We start from the raw sequence: 21,233 nt of genomic DNA on the forward strand, positions 1-21,233 counted from the left end.
TAATCAAATGTATAAAGAAAAAAATAGGAAATCCTTTGTACTCCATATCCCAAAATAGAATGAGAAGACTTCTCAGTTCAAGAGTCATGATTCACACTTTTCTTTAGATACTAGTAAATATGGGATACATATTAGTGATAATTTCCTACAAATTTTTTCTTAATAAAATTAATACTTTTTAGAAACTGAGAAATTGAAGACTTCATCATTGTTAAGCTGAACTCATGTCTACCTTAAAGAATCACGCAAACCTCAAATAATTCTATATTATATCCTATTAGTGAAGAATAAAGAACATAGTTTGACATTTAACATATTAACAATATTTTAAAATAATTTTCCAATGAAAAAAAATTTTATTTAACAGAAAAATCACCAAAAAGTTCACAGAATCTAAAACATTCTTTCCAAGGTTAACTAGAAGGCATGCAGATTACTCCAGCTGTTTGGATAAATCTAATAAAAATCAGGAGCATGTTAACTTTCCAAGGACAAAAAGACAACAGGATCTTTTTCTATGTTCAGGGAGAAACTAACTGCATTGGTTAACAAAAGCACTGATCCTGTTTCTACTGTTAACAAACCATCTGTAGAAATCATTTGTATCTCTAAAGACCTAATGATAAATGTGGTTTTGAATGAACTTCACTATACTTCAGAGGTGTGATACAAATGAATCAGGCTAGCTAGACAAAGATTATCACTACATTAGTGACACTTGTGCCGGTTCCTTTCTAAATATTGAAATGCCTTGGGCAGTTAAAGTATGGAAGATTTGCCATACTATATAATAAAAAAAATATGATGCCATCGATTAATAAATAGTTGTCTACTGTTTATATGGCTTAATTCACACTTATTAACACAAACTATTAGTTCACAGATTCAACAAGATAAAAATAATTTTTGAAAACTACAATATATTTGAAAAGTCTCAAACAAATTAAAAAATAAACAAAAACATATCTTTATACCTATATTATTGTTCATTAAAATACTAATTGAGTTAGGTAATTAAACTTTAGAGTTAAAATTAAGCACATCATATATTTTAATATACTATGTTTCTAATAAAAGTGAAACATCAATTGAATATTAAATAAGCACAACACAACTAGATGTCTAAAAGTTGAAAAAGGAACAACTGGAAACTTCAGGGTTTTTGTTAATTTTTTCTAATGTTCTTGGAACATTTCTGACTCAAAGGAACAGTTTCATTTCACTTGTCATTTTCTAAAGACAAATACCAGTTGGTTATCACCCCTCCCCTCATATGCACAGCCTAAAAGAATATAGTAAATTAGCCTTTAACACAACTACACACTCATGATACTATAGCAGGGATATATTTATAAAATACATAAAAGAGCACAAATTTAGAGAAAGGGGAAAATAATACTTTTTAAACTATTTCAGAAACACCAAAATATATGCTAGAATTTTAAATTTGTAAGTATAATTTTCATCAACATTACAGGCATCTTCCAAGTTGGCTAACTTGTTTTTGTTTGCCAGGAAACTTTCCCTTGAAGAAGAAACAAGACAAAATACCCCATCTAAAAACAAATGTGTTAGAACATAAGGAGGTAGTGTTATTTTGGGAATTTAAAATTTACATGTTTCAAAGTTCAAATACTTAAAAAGCATAACGAAAATATTTTCTGTGAACTAAAGGTTTTAGGTTTATTGAAAAAATATTACTTCATGTAGGTGATCCAGATTTTAAACTTTTCAATCACAGCAACAGAAGAATTAAGAAATCATAATAATTTCATCCCTAAATTTAAGAACACATCATCAATTAGGAAGACAAACTGTAATTCTTACTAAAATGTCACTAACATTAATTTAACAGGTTTATTGAACATAGATTTAAATCATAGTTCTATTCAATTTTGATGTATTCAGAAATCACCTTTAACAAAGTAATTTTTTAATCAGCATTTTCAAATGGTTTCCCAACAACTGACGAAAATATTTATCATTTCACAAAATTCTCATCATTCTTCTTAACACTTACCAGTATCATAATGATGCTGAATCTGATAATGGTGAAGATTTTTCAAGAATAGTAATGGTAATTCTGTTTCATTATTATTAGCAGTTTATGTTTATTATTGTCTTTATTATTATTAGCAACTTTATGGCTTACCCAAAACCCTACTTTTTCTTTTGGTCCATTTTCACTTTTCTTTAATTTTTAGGACCTGAGTCTATCTATGCAGCTGTATTCTATCCACCATAGTTAGTCTTACTGGTAAATAAATCATTTTCAAATAGATAACCACTGGATTTGTCATTAATAATTTTTTATCCACTGAAGACTTTATTAGTCACACAAGTAGACTTGGCTGTTTCTATATCTCTGACAGAGATCTAGATTGCAAGTATTTGCTTCATACTAAATAAATATCAAACTAGAAAACTTTAAACATTTAAAAATAAGTATTAATTGATTTTCACAAATAAATGACAGCTTGTTGTTAACTTGAAAGTACTGTATCTGCACCCAAACAGTAGAAAAATCTAGTAACGCTGTCCACCATGGTCTCTACTTTTTTTGAGATATTCCACTGTACAAAATAGCCATTTAATAGTTCAAGGATCATAAAGGGCTGAGAAAGGAAGGTTAAGAAGCAAAATAAGTAAATAAACAAAACAAGCATTTAGAAGCAAGCAACACATGCAGAACAAGCAAGAGATTAGTTTACAAGAAGAAGAGGCAACTTACATGGCTGTTGAGAAGAGAGCTTCTGTGAGTGGACAGACCGTCAGACTTTTGCAGCGTCTCAATCGCCATTTCAATCTGATAATAGATGTCATTAAAAAAAGGGCTCAAGACAAGATAGTAATAAAAGGCTGACCAGAGATTTTTGATAGATTCTTTTAAAGTTTAATCCCTTCTTCAATGGTGGCTAATGAATAGCTATCACTAAATGTGTTTTCCCCTTTTCTTCCCCCCACCCCCAGAGAATAAAATAAAAATAGGCACATTAATAATAAGCCCTATCACAAAAGTAAATCTTTTTGAACACTGTGTAATTATAATCAGTATGGAGACCTGAGGAGTAGGAATCCCGGTGGATTTTTCTAGCTATGAGAAAACATTCTTGACTCAAAGTTCAAGATGTGGGATAGTAACCACTCTCTAAATAGTCTCCCGCCCAAAGAGTATTTAATATTTGTTCTATTCTGTCAAGAAAGAAAAATCATGCAATAGATTCTGAACTTAATATGCATTAGCATTTTAATGCAAATGTACAAAAAAATCCTTACTTGATGTTTGAAAGCTATGAAATCCATATATCCCTCTTTTAGTCTTTATTAAAATTTGAAAGTAAAGGGTCATACATATGAATGAATATTCATATGTAACTGTGGCCCCTATGTTATATTTTAGGATGTGGTAGTAAGGCAGAAATATTAGAAATGACAGCAGAAATGGAATGTAGAAGAGAAAATAATTCAGAGCCAACAAAGAAAAGGGGCAACTACAGAAAATTTTATTCCATGTAATCTTAGCATATTATGAACAACAATAAAATCTTACTCAATTCGTAATTTTACTAAGTAGCAGTGCCAATAATAAATGTCCCATACTCATGATAACCTCATATTTAATGGTAGCTTATCTTTCAGCTCCTAGTATTATTATTGCACATTCTGTTAATAAACAGTTTTGAAATGCTCTGTGGTTTTTGGGTTATACTAACAATATTAGCATTGCATTTATGTTTTAAAATTGCATTATGCAACTTAAGAGAAAATATATATTATTACTTTTGAAAATCGGATCACATCATCAATTTAGTATAAGCAGTTATAAAAATATTTAATGCTTTAATATATAGTTAACTTTCTGACACTTTACTTTGGCTATGGAAATTAATAATGTCTTAAAATTTTAACATACTGCCCCTCCCAAAGAAAAATGATAGAAGATAACTGTTATCTATAAAAGTCTTTTTTTTAAATTTTTTTACCAAGTTTCCATTTTCTTTATCATACAACACATTATAGATAGAACATTCAGTATCAATTATATCAACATGAAATCTAATTTTCTTATAAACAACTTGGGAATTAATAGCTTTAATTTTATTTTATATTACTTTACCAAGTTGCGAGTTCTTCCCTATACTAAAATGTAATATGGAGCAGAATATTATAAGAATTTATAGAAAATATTCTTAAAATGAATAGTAAATTAATTCATAAAACTATATAAAACAATTTATTCTATTGTTAACTTTTCTTTTTTAGATCACAAAACTATATAGACTGGTTCTAAAACATTCTCTCTGCCAGATAAGAAAATAATATAGTTTATCATTATACTTGAAAAATAAACAGAAGAAAGTGATATTGCATAAGTGAAAAAAGATGCACTTTAGAGCGATGCAACTAAAATGAGTTAATAAGCACTTTGCCAAAATCTTAAACTGTAAAACTAAAGAACTTTGACATGACATCTCTTAGCAGCAATCAATAAGTGCTCTTGCTTTAAAAACATCTGAAAAGATTCATGTGACTAGAAATCACTTCTAAGAAGAACTGAATCAAACTGCAATTTGCTAAAATGCCTACATTTTCTTTAAAGTTTGAGTGTGGAAATTTTGAGATAATATTTCAGTCTAATAAATAAAAATACAATGATCTGTAGCCTGTGACTTATAGGTTTAAACGAAAGGTAAAAATTATCGGAACTATAATAGCTGAACAACACTCAGGAAGATGTACATGCTCTGGGTTTGTAAAGCAGCAAGTTTAAGTTGGATAAACCATTACTTTCTTATCTTAGAAGATCTGAACACATCTTTTTCTTAGAGGTCTGCTTGTATTTTAAAGTTGCTACTGTGATGGTCCCAGATTTCTATTTGATTCCCTGGAAGGTGTGGTTGTTAGGAAATGATCCTCTCATTTCTGGCCAGTTTTCTTTTTTGTCTTATATGTATTTACTCATTTATGTACTTGGGATTAAACCCAGGGCCTTCCACTGGACTATATCCTCAGCACTTCTGGACAGTTTTTAAAGAGTTTTGAGGGAGGCTGTTAAGGAGTATAGAGACATGGGTCAAATTGGATTCCCCAGCAGTGGACTGACTTTCTAGAATGCCTTGGACCTTCAGACTTTTGGTTCTTTTTTGTCCCTTTGAACAATCAGAATATTTTTTCACCTCTACCTGGTAAGAATTTCTGAGAAAGGCACACACACACACACACCAAAAAAAAAAAAAAAAAAAACCAAAAAACGTATTTATCATATTCATTTTTTTAAAGTTGAAGAGAAATTTAATCTCATGAAAGGATCATATAGCCTTGACTATTTTTTAAAGGACGAGATCTATTTATAAGTGATTATGTACCTAACATATATAAAATAGTGTACAGGGGACCAGGATTAAAAAAAAAGTCTCATAATGTATAGGATATTATGATGTAGTGAGAGAGATAGGTTAGGTAGTCATATATATGAATAAATGCACAACTATGAAAACAAAGCTATATATAACAAAAATAAAAGTGTAATTTATAAAGGTAAATGAAAATGAAAACAACGTTCTCTAAGTTTTAGTGGGGAAGGGGGCTTTTGGCCTCCTTCTGAGAAAGTGTTAAAAAAATATGTAACTTCTCCTTTAAAAAAATGTATTTAAGAACACCTACAAAATTTACCGTCATTTTCTCAATGATTATAGACTCTACGAAGTCAGTACTCATACATAAAAAGATGGAGGTATTCTAGTTGAAAAGAGTGGGGCAAAGGGTTTTCTAGGGAGAAGAATAGGCTTAGTAAAGTCAAGAGGCAAGAAAGCCCAGGACATGTATTTGAGAAATGACAAGGAACCTAGTTTTTAGGGTATGTCTCCCTCTCACACAGAGTAATGGTGTAAGTGAGACTGAAGAAAGAGTTTGGAATTAGCTACTGATACATAGCAGTCAGAGAAAAAGCAATGTCATTAAGGCTTTGAGGGAAGTCTGTGAATATTTGAGAAATGTTGGTTTTCAGATGAAGCCATAAAATGGGTTTTGCTAGGTAAAATGGATTGTGCTGCTAGTAAGGGGTGAAATGTGTCCTATTTGTGTTTATAAACTAAAAAGAAGTTTTAAGGGACAAAAGCATGAGAAGAGATTATCCCCCATAGGAATACATTATGACAGTAGAGGGAAAGTAAGGGTGAGAGGTTAGAGAAATAATGTAAAAACAGGGAAGAAAAGTAATGCTGAGGCAACTTTTTTATATTGTTAGCTTATGGGGAATTAAACAGCTCTCTTACCACAAATGGATTATGGATGTTATTCCTACCAATTATCCCATATTTTTTTTTTTGTCACAGATTCATCGGGTAAGATCTCTTTATGGGTAGGAGTTAGAGGAAAAGAGGGATGGAGTACAAATTAACTAAACAAGCTATGTTAGTGGATTAGAATAAATGTCCACCAGACTCATTAAGGATAAAGTTAATTCATTTATATTTCATTATTGTGGATTAGATATTTGAGCAAATATTTATTCAACTCTTGGGAGTTGACCAATATAAAAAAATATAGCACACTTCAGTATCTGACACTTAAAATACTGAGTTCAAAGCAAACTGGTGAAGATTATGTACTTTCAATTCTCACTATTCTCATATATTATCTGAGAAAATGTTTCTAATCTTAATGAAAATACTGTATAACTGCTGCTTCATGAAATGAAAATTATTAAATAGCTAGATTACCAGGTGGCTAGAATTTAAAAGTGTTTCAAGTTCAAGGAATTTGTAGGGTTTTTTTAAGTAAAAGAATAAAATTAAATACCAATCCCTCCAGTATAAAACAACTACAGTCCTTGCTACTCATGGTGGGAACTTCATTAAATTATTAAGGTGTCATGTGATTTCATTTCAAGAATCATAAAACCTCACTGCACACAAGGAGCAATGCTAGTATGGTAGCTCTGTGTATGAGTGGTTGTATATATGGAGGAAGAGAAGAGTGGGAAGAAAGGGGAGAGAGAGGGAGAGATGGATTGAAAGATGCAGATGAGGAGGAAAAGGGCAGGAGACATGTGTGTGTGTGTGTGTGTGTGTGTGTAAGGATGGAGTAAAAGACATAGTAGCAAAAATTTTCAAAAAATGCCCTGTTAACTGGAAGCTCAAAATACTTCATGGCTTGAGTAAAAACTGATAAAAGTAACACAATGTGTCAATCAATATACAAGGGACTACTAATATGTATATACAATAAGCAATCAAAAGCAATCAAAATGAATTAAATAATTATTACTAGAATATAGAGGAAGACAGGGAAGGAAGGAAGGAAGAACCACATCTTGTTGGTATAGTTAGTTATACAGAGAAGGGATAAAGTGGTGGTTGAGTAGAAAGTTGACAAATAATGCCTGACATTCTGATAGGGGCAGGTTAGTGAAAATTTTAGGTATAGAAAACAAGATAAGATGATACAATGTATGCTTGAGGAAGAGTAAGACTGACTGGAAGATAACTTCCCATTAGGGATGGATATATTAGGTTAGAGAGACTGCACTGTTTTGACTGGGATCTTGGGTTAAAAAGGATGTGGGCCATGGTTGAAAAGTATTGAGAAAGGGAAGTAATCTGATAAAGAGAGTACTTCACATCATTAATCTAGTATAGGATATGAGAGAATCAGGACAGGAAAACCAATTTGGAAGTTATGATAATGCACCAGGAATGATGTGAGAGTGAAGAGGATGAATATAAATATACATTAGAATTAGAGATCTAAAGCTGCACAGTCTGAGGCAAAAAGGATGGTAGTGTCTTATTATTACTTGAAATGAACACAATGGTGTTTATTTCATCAGTGTGTGATTAGAATATTTTAAATACACATATCAAATCCATTGACATGAACAGATTCTAAAATGTTTTCCAGTTAATTTCTCTACAGGATGATCTTTATTCTAAAAATACTGATCATTTGGTTATTGAAATTTCAACTCTAGTACATACAGATTAACAAATATCTTTATGACAATCTGAAAGTCAAGAATAACTCTAGGCCTCAGTGATCTCTCTTCTTGGGCATTACTCTTTTTATCTCTCTGTCTTTTCCTTTCTCTTGGATTCTCTTTCAATATTTAAAAAAAATCTTTGCTTTTTTCAACTTAATGGTACAGAGCCAAATAATATTTTTATGACTAAAGAATTCCCCCTACTCTCCTTTTTTTCAACTAAAAAAACAGACATGGTAAACACTGTTCAATTTTGCCTTAAACTTTAGATTATGAGGATATTTTTGCTTTTTTGAAAAAAAAAATTAATTCTCTAAGCTAAGTTAACAGGGTCCAGTTGCAATGTAATTTACATAATCATCTGGGACTTAGTCACCATTACATTCTTCCTATGATTGTCTTAGAATACATGGTGTTTAGGAGTTAGGACCCAATTCATGGTGGTGCTGGATTTTGTCTCATAATCAGGTAAATACCTATGGCAATTCCTCCGAGAGCAAATGGTAGATCACTCAATTTGGGATGAGACACTCAATCTGGAAAGATAGGCTTACAGAGCATTAAGATGAGATGAGGGTGAGACTTCGAAACTCCTCTGTAGACCAGCAGCTAAGAAACTGATATTCACTTCAGCCTTATGGACACATAATTATTTGGGGTAATTTAAATTCTTTTCTAGAAAATAAAGAAAGACCTTTGGCAATATACTTGGAGTGATTAAAATCCCTTCAGTTTCACCATTTAAAACAGGATTTGTAAGAGAATAGAAATCTAATGCTGGTTATTAGCCTAGTCTGGGACCCCTTCAGCCAGTGCTGCTGGAAGCCATAAAACTTCTCAGTAAATGGAGAGGAGGTGTTGTGGTTTAGATGTGAGGTGTTCACCAAAAGCTCCTGTGTGAAATAAGGCAAGAGGGTTTCCAAGTGAAATGATTAAGAATAAAATCAGTGCATTAATCTGCAAATAGGGATTAACTGGGTGGTAAACTAGGCAAGTAGGGTGTGGCTGGAGAAGATGGGTCACTGTGGGCATGTCTTTGGGATTTATATTGTGTCTTTGTTGAGCAGAGTTCTCTCTCTCTCTCTCTCTCTTTCTCTCTCTCTCACTCTCTCTCTCCTCACCACCACCACTTTCTCTTCCTCTTTCTCCTCTCCTCTCCTGTCTTCTCCTCTCTCTTTCCCTCCATCCCCTTCCTAGTGTCATGTCCTGAGGTGCTTTTCCCACCTCACTCTTCTACTATAATGTACTGCCTCTCCTCATGCCCTAAGGAATGGAGTCATCCATATATAGACTTGAGATCTCTGAAATTATGAGCCCCCAAGGAAACTTTTCCTCCCCTAATTGCTCTTATCAGGTCTTTTGGTCAAAGTGGCAAAAAAAAAAAAAAAAAAAAAAAAAGCAGACTGAAATATGAGGATTTATGGTGTGTTTTGATAGAACATGGAAATGTTAGAGGGTAGGCCCCTGAGGCAGATAAATGATCAAGATTGATGAAAGATTTCCTGGCCTTAGGAATGGTATGCCATCTCAAAGTCTCAAATGCTGCCCTGAAAGAATGCCTGGCAAAGTATGAAAAGCTAAAGCTCAGGTACAACTACCTACATTCATAGGCCAGATTTCTGACCACACATTAGCAGGAAACCAAAGACTTCATGACATCATGTCACAAAACAATATGCTACAAAGCATAATTAGAAAAATCAAAACTGGTTAGATCAACTAGCTATGAGTGCAATTTACAATGAAGATAATCCAGAAAAACTAAGACTTCTTTAGAGAGTAGAAGAACTTCCCTGTGCTCCGTCCAATGGGCTTTGCTGTAACTTAATTTGGTTGAAAAGAGAGGAAAGTAACACCAAGGATATAAGAAAATAATTTTAGAACTGAGGCAACAGGTAGGAATGGAAGAATTAAAATAAATACAGATGTGATTCCGCTGTTTCAACTGAACACTGGATTCTCAAAAGACATGATCCCAGGGAATGGTATAACTGGTTTAACCTCAATGGGGCAAAAGGGTCTCCATACCAATTAATTTGCTTCTGTTATAGAAAGTGGCATGGTTACAAATGTGGTAAAACATGAACACACAAATAGACTTTAGTATTTTGGGGGCATATTCAAGAAAAAAAAATACTTTGTAAGGCAAAGTATACAATTTGATTACACCAAATATACATATTTTGTGGCAAAGGAAGAGCAAAGGGAGTCTTCCATGATTTCTCGGAAATTAAGGTGACATATTCAGAAGAGGCAAGAGAGATGTAATATTTCACATTCAGAAGAAAAAATAATTACAGTATTGCCTTTACAAAGATAAAGCAACTCCTTTTAGGAAGTTGAACAAGACAGTATACTATTACTTAATGAAAGATACTAAGTGTGATAAACATGACTCAAACCATAGGCTGAAAACCCTTTGTGTCATGAAAATACTAATGCTGCCTTGTTAGAATCAAGGGTAGGTAGAAGCTTTCAAATATCCAAGGCCACACTGAGGTCTATGCTATATCCAACCCTGAATTAGTATAGCAAGAGGAACCTTAGAGGGCTAGGGTTGTGGCTCGGCGGTAGAGCACTCGTCTTCGCAAGTGCAGGACCCGGGGTTCGATCCTCAGCACTACATAAAAATAAATAAGTGAAATAAAGGTATCGTGTCCAACTACAACTAAAAACTAAATATTTTTTTTTTTAAAAAAGAACCTTAGAAAAATCCCACCTAAACCCTAAAGAAAAGAGGTAGAGAGTACGGAGAAAAAGGGTCAAATGAGGTCTGAAGACTCATTAATATTGTGTTTGTATTCTCTTTTCCCAATCTCAAAGAAGAGATGAATAATATTGTCTTATTCCTATAACCATGCATATTTTTAAAGAGAAAAACTGTAAAAGAAAGTTTCCTTGTTGTCATTACCCAGTGCTACTTATACTTGCCCACTGCCTTCTATCAAAAGAGAATCTTTCTAATATGGATGGGCTCATGATTTTCGGAGTTGCTTCTGAATGGTGAGAGATGTACAGGAGACTAAACTGATCTTAGATCTTAGCTTTGAGAAGACTGATGGTGAATGCTCATTGGACAGACTGGAGAGGAGAATGTGAAGTAGTTTTGTGTGACTAAGCTTTGGACAATATGGTACTAAGTCTTCAGTTCTCTGTCTTAACAAAATTTTCAGTAAAATCTATGCTATTCCCAGGTACTTCTGATATAAGTAAGATAGGTTGGAGTACAGAGCTCATTTAGGAACGGTTGATAATGACAAAAAGCTAAATTTCAGTTTGAAATACAAGAAAATGTGAAGAGCTGGTGTTTTGTATGACTTACATGGGATTAAAAAAAAAGGCCTCCCTGCATATGTGGTTTATATAGACATGTATGTACATCAATGCAAATAAAATACTATATACACAATTAGGACTCTTAATGTAAATATTAACATGTTATTCAACAACATTACTAATAAGACAGAAGGAAAATTGTATCATTTTACTTGTAGTTTTTATAGGTCAAGGCATATTCTCTTGACTTTTAAATGTCTTTTTAAAGTTTTTTAAAGGCCAAAGGTCAAGATTTGTATATCCAACTATAATTATATATAAATTAAAATGAAAATATAATTAAAATTGGTGTCACACTATATATTTTTTTCCATTTTACAACTATTAAAGTGATTTAAAATAGAATACTAGAATATTTTATGATTTGTAAACCTTTTTACATTAAATCTCATTTGATTTTCAAAACAACCTATAAAAAGTATAGGGAAGGAACATTATCGTCACTTCCAAGATTAAAAAATTGAGGCTCTCTGGAATTGAAGGATTTTCATGAGATTACAAAGATATTAACTATGAGATCAGAATCTAAGATTTATCACTCTAAATTCAATATCATTTTCATTTTATAAAAAAATATAACATGAATCTAAATTGAGTGAAAATATCTCATATTATTTTAATGAAAATATCCTATGAGGAGTGGATTATAATATCCTATGAAGAGCAATTATAACTTACTAAGTAATTTATTATTAATAAGATTTACTTTCCAATAGGAAAGGGTTTAAATGTGATTGCTAAGTATTATGAAAATGATTTAAATGTGTTCAACTTCCAAATCAACAAAAAGTTTTGACTGCATAGTTAATATTAATATTAAAAACAATTATCCTAATATATAATACGTATATTTTCTTATTAATACAACTTACTCTGTTAACCACCCAGTGAGCACTTTCTCAGAGAAATAACATTTCTGTTTCCCTGTGAAGGAATAGTAAATTCTTTAGAGAAATTCAGTCATGAGAATACACTTAAGACCAGAAACTTTTTTCTAGGTAATTTATCTTCTGAACTTTAGGGTTTTAAATTTTGTTTGCATCTCAGATAAGGGAAAACCTAAATATTTCTACTTGATGACTTTTGTTTGGAAAATTATCTGTGATAGCTGGCAGGGACATGTAGCCACCACAGTTAACATGAATTTGAAAAGACAATCTCAAATTGAATATGTGTGTGTGTGTGTGTGTGTGTGTGTGTAGGCTCTAAAAGGAGACTTCAATAAAAAAAAAAAAAAAAAAAACATTTGAACTTTATGTCTAGTCTACGAATCACTAAAAACAGAAGTTTTTCAAAATGTGGTATTGAGCTAGTAGTATCAGAATCAACTGGGCACTTGTTAAAGATGCCAGGTAAAAAATATATAAATAAACAAACAACAACAATAAAATTCAATAACAAAAACACCCAAGGTGGGTTCAGTAGTGCAATCTTGTAATATCAGCAACTATGGAGGCTAAGGCAGGAAGATGGCAAGTTTAAGGTCATCCTTGGCAATTTAGCAACACCTTGTCTTAAAAATAAAAAGGATTTGGAGTGTAGTTCAGTGGTAGACAGTCCTTGGGTTCAATTTCCAGTATTAAAAAAACTCCACAGCCAATGGAGAGTTTACAATCAGGTCTTACACAGGTACTGATAATGCTTTAACATTCTCCTCAATTTGCCCAAATCAGAGTTGCAATGATTTTTGTTGTTGTTTTCTTTGTTTGTTTGGTTTGGGTACTGGGAATTGAATCCAGGTTTGTTTAACCTCTGAGCACATCCTCAGACCATTTTTATTTTTTTACTTTTTATTTTGTGACAGGGCCTAGCTAAGTTGCTTAAGCTGGCCTCAAAATTGCCATCCTCTTGCCTCAGCCTCCTGAGCCACTGGGATTACAGACATGCACCACAGCACCTGGCAAAAGCAATGTTTTCTAGAATGTAAAATGCAAATCATCAGTGGGTTATAAAATCAATTATGTCATGACGATTCTTAAAAAAAAAATAAGGAAATTAAATAAAGTAGAAAATAAACAGAGCCATTGTATACCATATGGATGTTTCATTTCATGGAACTTTGATTTTAGTCATATGTACATGTATACATACATAAAGCAGACATGTGTATAGAAATGTGCTTTCATGAACATAGATATGAGTCTGTGAGTATGAGGATACAGTGTGTAAAGGTATTTCTCATACCATAAAACTTTGAATGCCTTGCACTAGCAGTTAAATCATTATAAACTCCCTTTTAATCAAGGGACATCCTCTAAGGATCTACAGGGTATGTTTGGGGCCCTGGTGGCCTGGCAAATGCACAGAGAAACACACCTAATCAAGCTAAGGCTCTGGCTATGATACTGCTCTTTAAATTTTAAGTTCAAGTGAACTATTAAGTCATTATGTAGATACATTAACTCCACAGTGCTGTTCAAAAAAATTTAACTGAGAGAGATTCAGGACATGCTATTCTTTTTAAAAAATTTCAGAATGCCCCCCAAAACACATCTAGCCAGCTTTGCTTTTCATGTCTTCTTGAATTAGAAAGTAGCAAAGGATGAAATCTTGGTCTTAACACACTAAACATTTACAACAGACAAGTTTGAGATCTTAGTAATGTTCAACTATGTAAAAATCTTCTCCTTTCTGTTCACTGATAATTTTATGATATCTAGAGAAAAATTCTAAAATATTACACTTTCAATCTGAAATTTTGTTAATTTTCTAATGCCTTAATCTATTCTGAAATTTCTTAAGGCAAAAAAAAAACCAACTTAGCTAAACATGTATAAACTAAATGTGTTCTGAAAACCTTTGGGATGGTAGGTTGAAACCAAGATTGTTTGTCGTTTGGGATGTTCTCTAATTACTTTGTCCAGCCCACATTCCTCCACCTCACAGGGACCCCATAAGGCTGCTATTATCAGTTTGTGATGATAAAACTAGTTTCTGAAACAGCAACTACAGAAGCACCTGGAGGTTAGAATAACCTTTAGGAATCTGCTGCACTAGCATTAAGTTATAGGATTTCAGATCAAAGTTAAATTTTCAAATGATCCTTGCCTTTTGCAATTTAATCTAAGTACTAAGAACATTTTCACTTTGTGTATGGTCTATATGATCACTAAAACTGAGATTTTTATTGAAGTGTGGTCCTCCACCTACTAGAATCATCTGGACACTTGTTAGAAATGCAAATTAATTCTGGGGCCCTTGCTCACAATGACTGGATCAAAAGCCCTGGGAGTGAGATACAGTTATATATTTTAACCAAAGCTCCAAATACACATTCAAATTAAAGGACTACTGCACTAAAACATAATCAAATTTTTTTCTTTGCTAGTCAATAACTACTTAGGTAGGTAGTATAATAAGCAGTCAGACAGTTTAATTAAAGGGTGATTTTTGCAGTCAGAGGATTTAGTTTTGTACTTCTCTTTTAACTTTCTTGCTACCCAAACCTATAGAAACTTAGGGAATGCTTGAACTAATATCTGTAAAATTATCAGACGAAAGGGACAATATAGCTTATTAACATTTATACCTTTAAAAATAATATGGTGAGAAACGTCAAAATTAATCACTTAACAAAAGTTTGAGGACTATTTGTGGATTTCCATTTTTGCCTTGGAGACGATTAGGTGGCTTTCAGTGCCATTAGTCCGTTGGGTGAACCCTCCCTTTTGTGGAAGTGCTTAGTGAACAGTGATTACTCATAAATGTTTGAGAGAATGAGTAACTAAAGAAAGTAATCCAAGGGTTCGGGGTATAGCACAATGGTACAACACCTGCTTAGCATGTGTGAGGCCCTAGGTTCAATTCCCAGCACTGGGGGGGTGGGGGTGGAGGGGAGTGGTTAGGTTTAAATGTTATGAAATGTAAGCACTATGAAATAAGAAAATAATTTGGTCTAAATACATAAATACAAATACACAAATACAAAACATTCACTTTCATTCCAAAATAATGAATAAGAATGGCTGTAAAAAAAAAGAAACAACTAAATTTAGTGCAAGTTTCATTGTCTAAACTTTCAACAGTGTAAAAAAGGACTATATATAATGCATTAATTAAAGTAGAAATAAACAGAAGGAAGACTGATAGAGTAGAGAAAGGGAATCAGGGAGGGAGGAGGAGAAGAGAGGGGTAGTACTGGGGACTGAAATGGAGAAAACAATGTTACACATATTTTTTTAATATGTCAAAATAAACACCACTATCATGTATAACTATAATGAAATAAAATTAACATTTAAGAAGGAGGACTTTGGATCAAGGTTTAATTTCAATTGTGACACCTTATAGACAAAGCTTAATACTGGCACCTGAAGAAAAGGTATTTCAACTACATGCATTTGGAGAATAAGATCAATTAGATAAACTTTACAATCATTTCTACATTGCTTGAGATTTTAAAAAATAACAAATTACTTCTTAAGATATTATATTCATACACCTCCCACTTCTTTTTAGTTACATGTATCTATTATATGTCTAAAGATGTCTTTGTGCCTATATAAGCATGTACAAATACATGGTTTTATTTACACACACTTATACATTACTCCTTGATTTTTTAATTGCTTTTGGCTTTTTGTTTTGGATATCTTTTCACATTAAAGTATATATGCAATGTTTCACTCTGTTTAAAACTACACTAAGGAATTGTAATTCAATGATAAACCACTTTTCTAGCATGCAAAAGGCCCTAGGTTCCATCCCCAGTAACACATGCGCGCACGCGCGCACACATACACATACACACACACACACACACACACACACACTATATATATATATATATTTTGAAAAATCCACAGAAAGGATAAAATATTAGGATTTTCCACTATTTTAATTTAACAAGTAACTACAAGAAATATAGTTGTTTATGCAGTATTTGTGTGTGTATGTGTGTGTGTGTGTGTGTGTATATCTGTAGGATAAATTCTAAGGGTACACTCACTGGTTCAAAGGATATGTGTATTTTCAACTTAATAAACATTTCCACATTGCTTTCCAATCTTGTACCAGTTTAGACTCCCATCAACAGTGATTGAGAATGCCTAATTTCTTATACACTTGCCAAGGCTTACTTCTTCAGCTTTGCTCACGTACAAGAAGAAAAATGGTATCTAATCATACTATATTTTTCATTTCCTTTTCAGTTGACAAACTATTCATATACTATCTCCATTTTTAATTTTTTCTATGGATTTGTAAAAGTAGTCTACATGTTAAAAGAAATTCCTCCTTTGACTATAATGTTTCAACATGTTAAGCCATTTTATTGTTTCTACACTGCCTTTGTTTATTGGGCTTTTTGTTATACAGAATGTTTTCATTTTTATGTAATTGAGCTTATGAATACATTCTTTATAGCATCTGGATTTTACATCATGCTTTCTACTTGAAGAGAATAATAAACACATTTTCCATCCAAGTGAAATTTAATTTTGGTATAAGGAATAATGTATGGAACTAATTTAATTTTCTTTTCTAAACTGTTTATCCTACTATTCAAAACATCATTTATTTAATGATAATTTATTACTTCTCCACTGATAGGCAATGTCACCTTTATTCTCTACTATATTCCTATGTGCATTTGTCCTATTTCAGTTTTCTAGTCTATTTGTTGGTCTATTACTGTGCCTAGACAATTCTGCTTTAATTATAATTTTATACCTGTTTTCATAAGCAGTTGTCTGTTTCCTCCCTGCTCGTTCCCTATTCTTTTTCTTTTTACAAAAGTTTCTCTATTATTCTTATATATTTATACAAAGAAAAAAATATATTGGTATTTTGATTGAGGTTATGTTAAAATATCTTCTTATGTAAATTTAGGGAGAGTCAACATTTGATACTGATATTTCTTATCTAAGAATATGGTATGTATTCTAATTACTCAAGTTTCCTTTTGTGTCCCTCAGGAATTTCAAAAAATTTTATTTAGCAGTTAGATTTATACACACATTAATAGTTTATTATCATATACTTTTGTTTTTTATTGTAAATAAGACCTCTGCTTCTATCAAATTTTCTAAAATTACTGTTTTTTGCATCTTGAAAAGATGTTGATTTTATCATATACTAATTTTTAACTCAGTCACCTCTCACATTATAGTTTCATCTGATTCTCTATGATTTTTATTAGGTACACAATTATATCATCTATAAACTGTAACCTCTTTATTTCCTATTTTTATATTTAATTTCCTTCTCTTGCCTTACTGCATCTGTTCTGTACTTTGGAAAGCACAATTAAATATCACACCGTCCATTCTTATGAGACAGATGGGAAAGTCACTAAAACTTACACCAAGCAAATTTAAAATAAATGTTTAAAATTATTTCTAACAGTCTGTAGCTACATTATAAAACTCTTAACCCATGAAATTTACTGCCATTCACAGTTTAAATTAAACACTGTAGCTAGATTTTAAGACTAACCAGATAATTTCTGTAGCCAATAAACAGAACTGGAATTATACATACTGAAAGAGTGGTAATCAAATCATACAGTTTGCAGGATGAACAAATAATGGGTCATGAAGAAATTCCCTATTAGAAAAGTGATAACTAGTCATAGGCCTTGTGTTGTATTGTACCCCATTAAATTAGAAGAAACAGTACTGAAACTTTCTGGGTCTAACTTAGAAGCTATTCACAGGCAACAGTCTATTTCATTTTGCCACTAATACATTTCATGTTTTATCTGATTTACCTGATTTTTTTCCTAGCTATTTCTGGCAATGTTATAATACACCTCTGTTCTTAAAATAGCTGAAAAATAAAATTACTTATTACTACATTTGCATTAAAATTTCAGGGGAATTCATTGGTTGTACTCAAGAGAGACTGAAGGCCATGTCATTCTGTTTGTCTTACTCTTCTAGTTTATCAAGATTTCTAGGAGAAAAATGTTTTACAGCCTTAACTGTAAAATTACTGTCTCTAGGTCTCATCAGCTTCAAGGCTGGAGCAGTGTGGAACTGACTGACAGCTGAATGGAATATAGATGAAATGATGGAGACTACAAGTCACTCAAAGTCCCATTTTATTAAGTGCTTTGAAAAATCATGTCCTAGAACCTTCAGTCAATTTATGATTTAGTACAAGAAGCAGAAGATTTGTACTGTGTCTAAGGAGTTTCATTTGATGGCTCAGATTGCCCTAGAGGAAAAGGGACATAGGAAAAAGGAAATACTAAGATCATAAGAGAGATACATGCTTCTGCTTGAATAAGTGAAGAAGTGTTTTATTCCCTTAATCATTGAGATTGACTAGAATATAAAATTGTTTTTTAAAATAAAAACTATGAATTATGCATAATTTGCATACTACTAACTTAAAAATTATTTTCTTTCAGTAATGCCTATATATATGATAATGAAACAGACACTTTTCATCTCATGTAATTACATTATTTTTTAATCTCAATATAGCCCAAACCAATAATCCATCATTATTTTAACACAGTGTTTCTTTTAGTAAGATAGATGAACAACTCAGCTACTTTTCTTTTGGCGAAGGGTGGTATTGGGGATTGAATTCAGTGGCACAGTACCACTGATTTACATCCCTAGTCCTTGTACTTTTTATTTTGAGACAGGGTCTGTCTAAAGTTGTAAATACCGGCCTCAAACCTGCCATCCTCCTGCCTCAATCTCTGAAGTTGCTAGGATTACAGTTAATTACAGTCGTGCACCACTGCACCCAGCTCAGCTACTTTTAATATAATCACTTTTTATAAATATAAGGAGTCCTTCAATGTACTGATATGAAAAAACAAACTCCAAATCATGCTGTAAGGTAGGGGGAAAGCAAAATTAAGTATTTTTGCTATAATATATCTGAAAAAAATTAAAGGAATTCTGCTTGTATATTCAAAGAATGTTTCTCGAATGATGCTTAAAGAACATGATAACATTGGTTGGTTCTAAGAAATGAAATTAACAAAAAATTTCAAACAAAGCAAATGGCCATTGGCACCATATCAGCAAAAAAAAATAAGAAGGTAAAATGATTTTTCAGGGAACTAAAAACATTCATCCTAGAAAAAGCATTTCCCCATTCCAAATTCATAAGCATATAAACCCAAGGAAAAAAAATAAAAGTACCTAAAAGTCTGATACAAATTCTTAGCTTTCTATAAATAAGTTAAGCTAAACTTTTACAGCAGATAGACATTCATATTTTCTTCCAAAAACTAAAGTAAATTATAATATTTTATATTAATGAAAGAAATATGAATAACAATTTATAAACATTATCCTTATGCTTCTTATTGAAATCTAATCTTAGCAAAAGCCATTTAACATACATAATTACTAAAAGTAAATAAATAAAGGCGTTAAGATTAGCTTTCATAGCCCAGTCTGAAATGCATAAAGTAATCTTATTTTATTATTAAAACCCCAAAAACTCAACAAATCAAACTCCATTTGATTATAGGAATAGAAACACTAAAAGGAGGCGCAAATAAAGCTTTTTAAAGCATATTACTAATTATTGTATAGTTTAAGATAAACTATGCTATGATGAGCATAAAACAACCAGCTTTCTTCATCCGTATACCTTGAGAAACTGTTTATACATTAAGGTAAACTTTTCTTTGTGGCAGGATATCATTCCTAATAATTCTAAATGAATGTATGTCTGTATAGAAATAGTCTGAATGTAAAAGGGAGTCAACACAATTTTTCTGAGAACTATTGCAAGAAAATTTGTTAGCCAGGAATTGAATAAGAGTGGGCAGTTGCTATTCCCAAGTATCCAAATTTAACTAGTTCCACATCAACTGAATGTATTGATTCTACATTCCACTTACTTCTAAGCTTGTAAGCAATAGTCCAGTTGACTAAAAAATTCCTTGGTATTCACAGGCTACTGGTTCTAGGAACCTCCTCAGACACCAAAAGCTGTAGATTCTCAAGTCCGTTATGTAAAATGGTGTAGCAGTTGTATAAAACCTATGAGCACGCCCTCCTGTATATTTTAAATCATGTCTAGATTATTTATTATTTACAATACCCACTTAAATGTAAATGCTGTATAAACAGTTATTACATTATATCATTTAGGGAATAGTTACAAAAAATCTGTACATATTCAGTACATATACAAATTTCTTTTTTTTGGATATTTTCTACCTGAGGTTGGTTGAATCCATGGATGTGAAACCTGTAGATATAAAGAGCTGACTGCATAATTTCCAGTCAGGAATTTTGTCCACAATATAGGATACTACTATGTAGTCAGTTGAATCATTCATGCTATAGGTTATAGGTTGAGCAAGAAGAATAACCAGAAAAACTGAACTAAGTGTAGTACAGTTTGGCCCAATATTTGGAAAGAAATAGATTGAATCTTGACCAAGTAGTTGCCAAAGATTGTGTTCAAATACACCATTTTGTGTGGTTCTATGATAAACAAAAAAGATGAATTCAAGCAAATTCCCTTCAATTAACTGGCAAACTAGCACCTACTTAAAAAAAAAAAAAAAAAAAGCCTTGATTTCTACAAGTTGAAACAAACAAAAATTGACCAATTTTCTGACATTTGGTAAGAAGAGGCTGGTAGAAAATCTTAATTAGGTCCATAGTCCTTATTAAACACTGCTAACTTTACTACTATAATGTGAAGTGCATACTGGGAATCATTTTCTCACTCTGAATCAAACTCATGAAAACCTTCAGATTGAGAGGGGGATCTAAATAAAATACATCCTTTGGTAATAAATGCAAGGTAATGCTATAAACACTAGTAGATAAGTGTGTACCACCACATGGGATTTGATGAGGGTACATTGTGTTTTATTTTCATATAAAAGATATCTTCAATTTTTATACTTTTTGTTAAAAAATATTCTTATTAAAAAGGAAAACAACCCCAAAATCATTTCAGACAGAATTTTCATCATTAAGAAATC

General features: G+C 32.0%; 1 protein-coding gene across 2 annotated transcripts in view; it reads right to left on the reverse strand.

Moving 5' to 3' along the window:
* Window positions 1-21,233, reverse strand: part of Rfx3 (regulatory factor X3) — a 301,278-nt gene that overhangs the window by 81,363 nt on the left and 198,682 nt on the right. The window contains exon 5 of one of the 2 annotated variants that reach the window (XM_071600605.1): window positions 2,732-2,806. The exons of the other annotated variant lie outside the window; for it this stretch is intronic. Within the exon in view, the coding sequence (XP_071456706.1) occupies window positions 2,732-2,806 (75 nt within the window). The remainder of the gene's footprint in view (window positions 1-2,731; window positions 2,807-21,233) is intronic. 2 annotated transcript variants of the gene reach the window in all.

This window comes from Marmota flaviventris, chromosome 13, assembly GCF_047511675.1.
Source record: "Marmota flaviventris isolate mMarFla1 chromosome 13, mMarFla1.hap1, whole genome shotgun sequence".
In the NCBI taxonomy this organism is placed as follows: Eukaryota; Metazoa; Chordata; class Mammalia; order Rodentia; family Sciuridae; genus Marmota; species Marmota flaviventris.